Genomic DNA, 4,172 nt, shown 5'->3' on the forward strand with positions numbered 1-4,172 from the left:
AGGGGGGGGGAGGAGGGAGGAAAGATGAGTGAGAAAAAGGGGCTATCGACGTGGTAATAATATTATTATGATTTGCATATTATTTCAAATAGCAGAAATAATTTGTTGACAGCACACTCTTCCTTTCTTCAACGGAGGACAAATAAAGTTTGTCTTTTCTTCTTCTTATTACGTCACTTTCTTCGGTCTCAACTGCCTAAATGAGAGTCAGCATCACATCAGAAGCAAAGACAATCTCAACTTCAGGGTTGGAGTATATGCGAGATAGTACACGTTCACGTACACGTTTGCCTGGCTCAACGGTTAATGTCTCAGGTTCGCACAGAGAGACACTAATATTGTGGCAACATGAGGATCAATGACCTGATGACAACACTGTCGCAAAGGAAAATAGAGAGAAAAAGAAATAAGGGAAGACATCTTGCATCAAACATTGAAAACGTAAAATCTGACAGTGATGAACAACTTCATGAAATAATACATCAAAGCAGAGACCGGGAAAGATAGAGGTATGTTTGTTGTGTCAAGGAATTGGGCACCAACGGACGAACATGGCCACAGTGACAGATGACAGGTGTCAGGTAATGAGGATCAAATGCAACAGAAAAAGCGCCCCCCCCCTTCCCCTACCCCTGTAAAAAAAACAACCAACCAACCCACCAAACAAACAAACAGACAAAGAAACAAAAAACCCAAACAAAACAAACAAACAAAACATCAACAAAAACCCAAACCAATAAAGCAAACAAACAACAACCCCCCCCCCAACAAACAAACGAAAAGACGAATCAAACTAGAACTAGTCAGGGTTAGGCCTACTACTGCCATCCCAAAACTTTACCTGAATGCCATGTTCCAGGCAGTACAGCTCCCAACAGGCATTGCCGATCTGTACACCAGCCTGGCCAACGTGGATAGAGATACACTCACGCTGTGGAACACAACAAAGTACACATGTTTCACCACTAAGTAGCACACTGGAAAATTTTTCGAACACTGAAAATTGGGGAAAGTGATCACTTTACAAAGACAGCTTAAAATGTGAGCAGAGATCAGGACTGCAAGTGCAAGTCAAATGTCCTCAAGCTGTTTGACTAATTTGTTCCCCCAGGTTGACGTGTGTATATCGTTTAGAAGATTATAACCATAAGTAAGCCGGCAAACTGCAAAATAGGCCTAATAATGACAAAGTAAGAAGGCACTACACCACAACTGCATCATGCCACCCCCCCACACAACTACTTCCGTCAAATAAACACTTGGTCACTAAGCCTACTCTGGAAACTTTCCTGATTTCTACTTTCACTTTGTTCATAGCTGACTGCAAATTTAGGAAAGAAGATCAGTTTACTCCGTGACTGAAAAATGAAAGTCTATCTGGGGACCTCGGAAAATGCAGCCAAATTTTTTAATGGCCGGCTCTATTTCTAACGTTCGGGAAAACTGTTTGAGATCTTTGCTATGATCTGATCATGATTCTAAAAATAGTGACTTTACGTAGCACGCGGTTTGCACTGGCAGTTTCCAAGCTTCCCTATTTGAGCCTTTCCTAGTGGTTCCCCCTAGTACACTGAAATTGCACCTCACACTAATGTTGGGCCAGGCTCGCAAAATTAGCGTCCACCAGTAACTACTCGCTGGCACTACCCGCAAACAAGCGGAGGGCAGCCGCTTGTGAAGAGTAGTTCGCTACTCGCTACACATCGGACAGACCCCATGCCTTCGAGAGGGCGGACAGACAGCGACTCCTTCCATTGCCTACTACTTACCCCCCCCCCCCACATTGTAGCTAAATCTAGGCGCCCGTGGCGAAAATTTCTCCCCCCCCCCACCCTGTTGCGATAATTGGTTTGAAACATTAGACCTAATTAACTTACATCGCGTCAAATATGCTGCCTGCTAGAGTTCATCCATTCGCCCGCCTGCTCTTTGAATAAAATTGTGGAGTGGAGACAAAAAACGTATGGTCTTGAAGTCCGCTCACCGAGAGAGTAAAATTGTGGAGCGGAGCAACAAAAAAAAGTTAGGACCTTGGCCAGACTCCGGCAGTTTACCCCACCTGCCCAGTCGTTGACTCCCCCACCCCCCTCCCCATCCAAAATCGGCCACCTCTATTCTCACCCGGGATGAGAATAGTGCAGGCGAGTCTATTGGCTATTCTCACCCGGTGCGCGTTCACCGTTATAGCCTAGATCTTGGCCAACAAATTTTGCGTTCACCCTAAACCACAGAATTCTACACTGTGATAACAGAAAAATTGTAAAATTCTGTGCCGTGAACAAACGTTCCATTACAACTGTAGCCTACTAAAAGCATACAATTTTGTCTGTGGGTAGTGGAGAGAGTCACTGAGAGAGAGAGAGAGAAAGGAGTAGCGCGAGAACTTCCGGTCAAAACAAAATGGCGACCCGCGAAGTTCGGCTCGATTTGAAAAGTTAAATAGCCGTAGCATCTTTTACTTTTAGACAACCAAATTAATTAACTTAAATTGTGTTTTAACATAATTTTTAAACTTTGTTTTGGTCAATTTGATCGTCCACACCGATAGACAGTATTCAGAAAGAGACAGAGAGAGAGAGGGGAGGAGTAGATCTTGCGAGAACTTCCGGGCAAAACAAAATGGCCACTCACGTAGTTCGGCTCGATTCGAACAGTGTTCTTATAGCCAATGCATCTTTGAAGACGATCAAATTAGCTTACATTTGTGCTATAACGTAATTTTTTCTTGGCTTTTATCAATTTGATCATCCACACCGATAGAGTAGACAGTATTCCAAAATGAGGAAAAGCAGGTCTTGTTCGCACTGGGTGAGAATAGCCTACGCTGGCAAGTCTCACCCGGGGTGAGAGGTAGATTTCTAGATCTAGATTCTCTCTAGATCGTTTTTCTATTCTCACCCCGGATGAGAATAGCCACTTCCTCCAAAATCACCCTCCGGAAAAAAAATATCCTGGGAATGAAAGTACAAGTTAGATCTAGAAATCTAGACTACAAGGTATACATTAAGGTAATAATTAGGATGATAACTGAAAATAAAGACGGTAAGATCTAGATCTAGATCTAGAAATCTAGATCTATTTTAGATCTAGATCTAGATCTAGATTTCTTGATTAGTCAACGTTCAAATGCAAATGACATGGACATGGCGGAGGTCGAAAAACTGGAAGACCGGGTCAGACCCTGGCCATTCACATTATTTGTAATTCCTTTCTGCTTGTCAGTTTAAAACAAAATACCCCTAAAAATGTAGAACAGTTTTAAAGGCATTACAGTTGAGATATCTCACAATGTAAAATGTGAATGTTTAAAATGGGAGTGCCGGGTGAATTCAAAGCCGGTTAGTCATTCGGGGAAAGATGGCGAAAAACATGGCGACGGCGTTCGGAAGCTGGGAAGACCCAGCAGACAATTGAAGAAAAAAGCGCCAAAGCAGAAATTACTTAACATCTATTGATCTTTACAATCAAATTAACAAAGGAACTCGGACACAAAATATAGTTACCATTTTCAGTTCAGGGGAAGTTCAACGGTCTGCTGAGGTGAAGAAATAGGCAAGAGAATCTCTCACAGCGACTTGAAGTGTCGGGACGAGAGAATCTGAAGATGCGCAATTGTGTCCGCCTTTCCCTTTTATACTCCGACTTTTCAAACCACCAACGACTTTTTCGACAGCTTTTGAATTTAGCATTCTTTAAATGGCAAACCGGAAGTGAAAAAAGCGAGCGTTCTAACAGTAGCAACTTGTGGCAGGCAACCAAGTGCATACTATACCATAATAACAATGTTACAATTTCATTTTTGCTCTTCAGTAGCTTTATGTAATCTAAAAAGAGAGAAAAGAAAATTTCCTTTCAACACTAAAAAAATTGATGCCTATATAGACCTATGGGACCTTATTTCAACTTTTAATCTAAAAGGATCTTTTTAAACCTATCATGAAAAAAAAAGACGATTCTCAGGGCATTGGCTTTACCTTTTGTGTTTTCTCTTCTCAAAACCTATACCAGAGGCGAGTTCAGTCATCATTTTTCAAATTCATATGATACAAGTCATATTTCAATGTGAAAGGGTTAACCGTAGGCACTTATTGGTCATAGGGCCAACAGGGTTTTGTTTTGTTTTCCGTGTTTTTCATGCCTGTCTTTCTCCGTGTGCAGAAAAAGATTTTACA

General features: G+C 41.9%; 1 protein-coding gene across 1 annotated transcript in view; it reads right to left on the reverse strand.

The window, feature by feature from the left end:
* LOC100533260 (alpha tubulin 1) overlaps positions 1-3,590 on the reverse strand; it is a gene marked incomplete at both ends in the record, with an annotated part of 9,401 nt that extends 5,811 nt beyond the window's left edge. The window contains 2 exon segments of the mRNA NM_001204570.1: positions 842-931; positions 3,504-3,590. Of these exon segments, the coding sequence (NP_001191499.1) occupies positions 842-931; positions 3,504-3,506 (93 nt within the window).
* Between the last annotated feature and the right edge of the window lie 582 nt (positions 3,591-4,172).

The sequence above is a fragment of the Aplysia californica genome, unplaced genomic scaffold (genome assembly GCF_000002075.1).
Source record: "Aplysia californica isolate F4 #8 unplaced genomic scaffold, AplCal3.0 scaffold00034, whole genome shotgun sequence".
Taxonomy (NCBI): Eukaryota; Metazoa; Mollusca; class Gastropoda; order Aplysiida; family Aplysiidae; genus Aplysia; species Aplysia californica.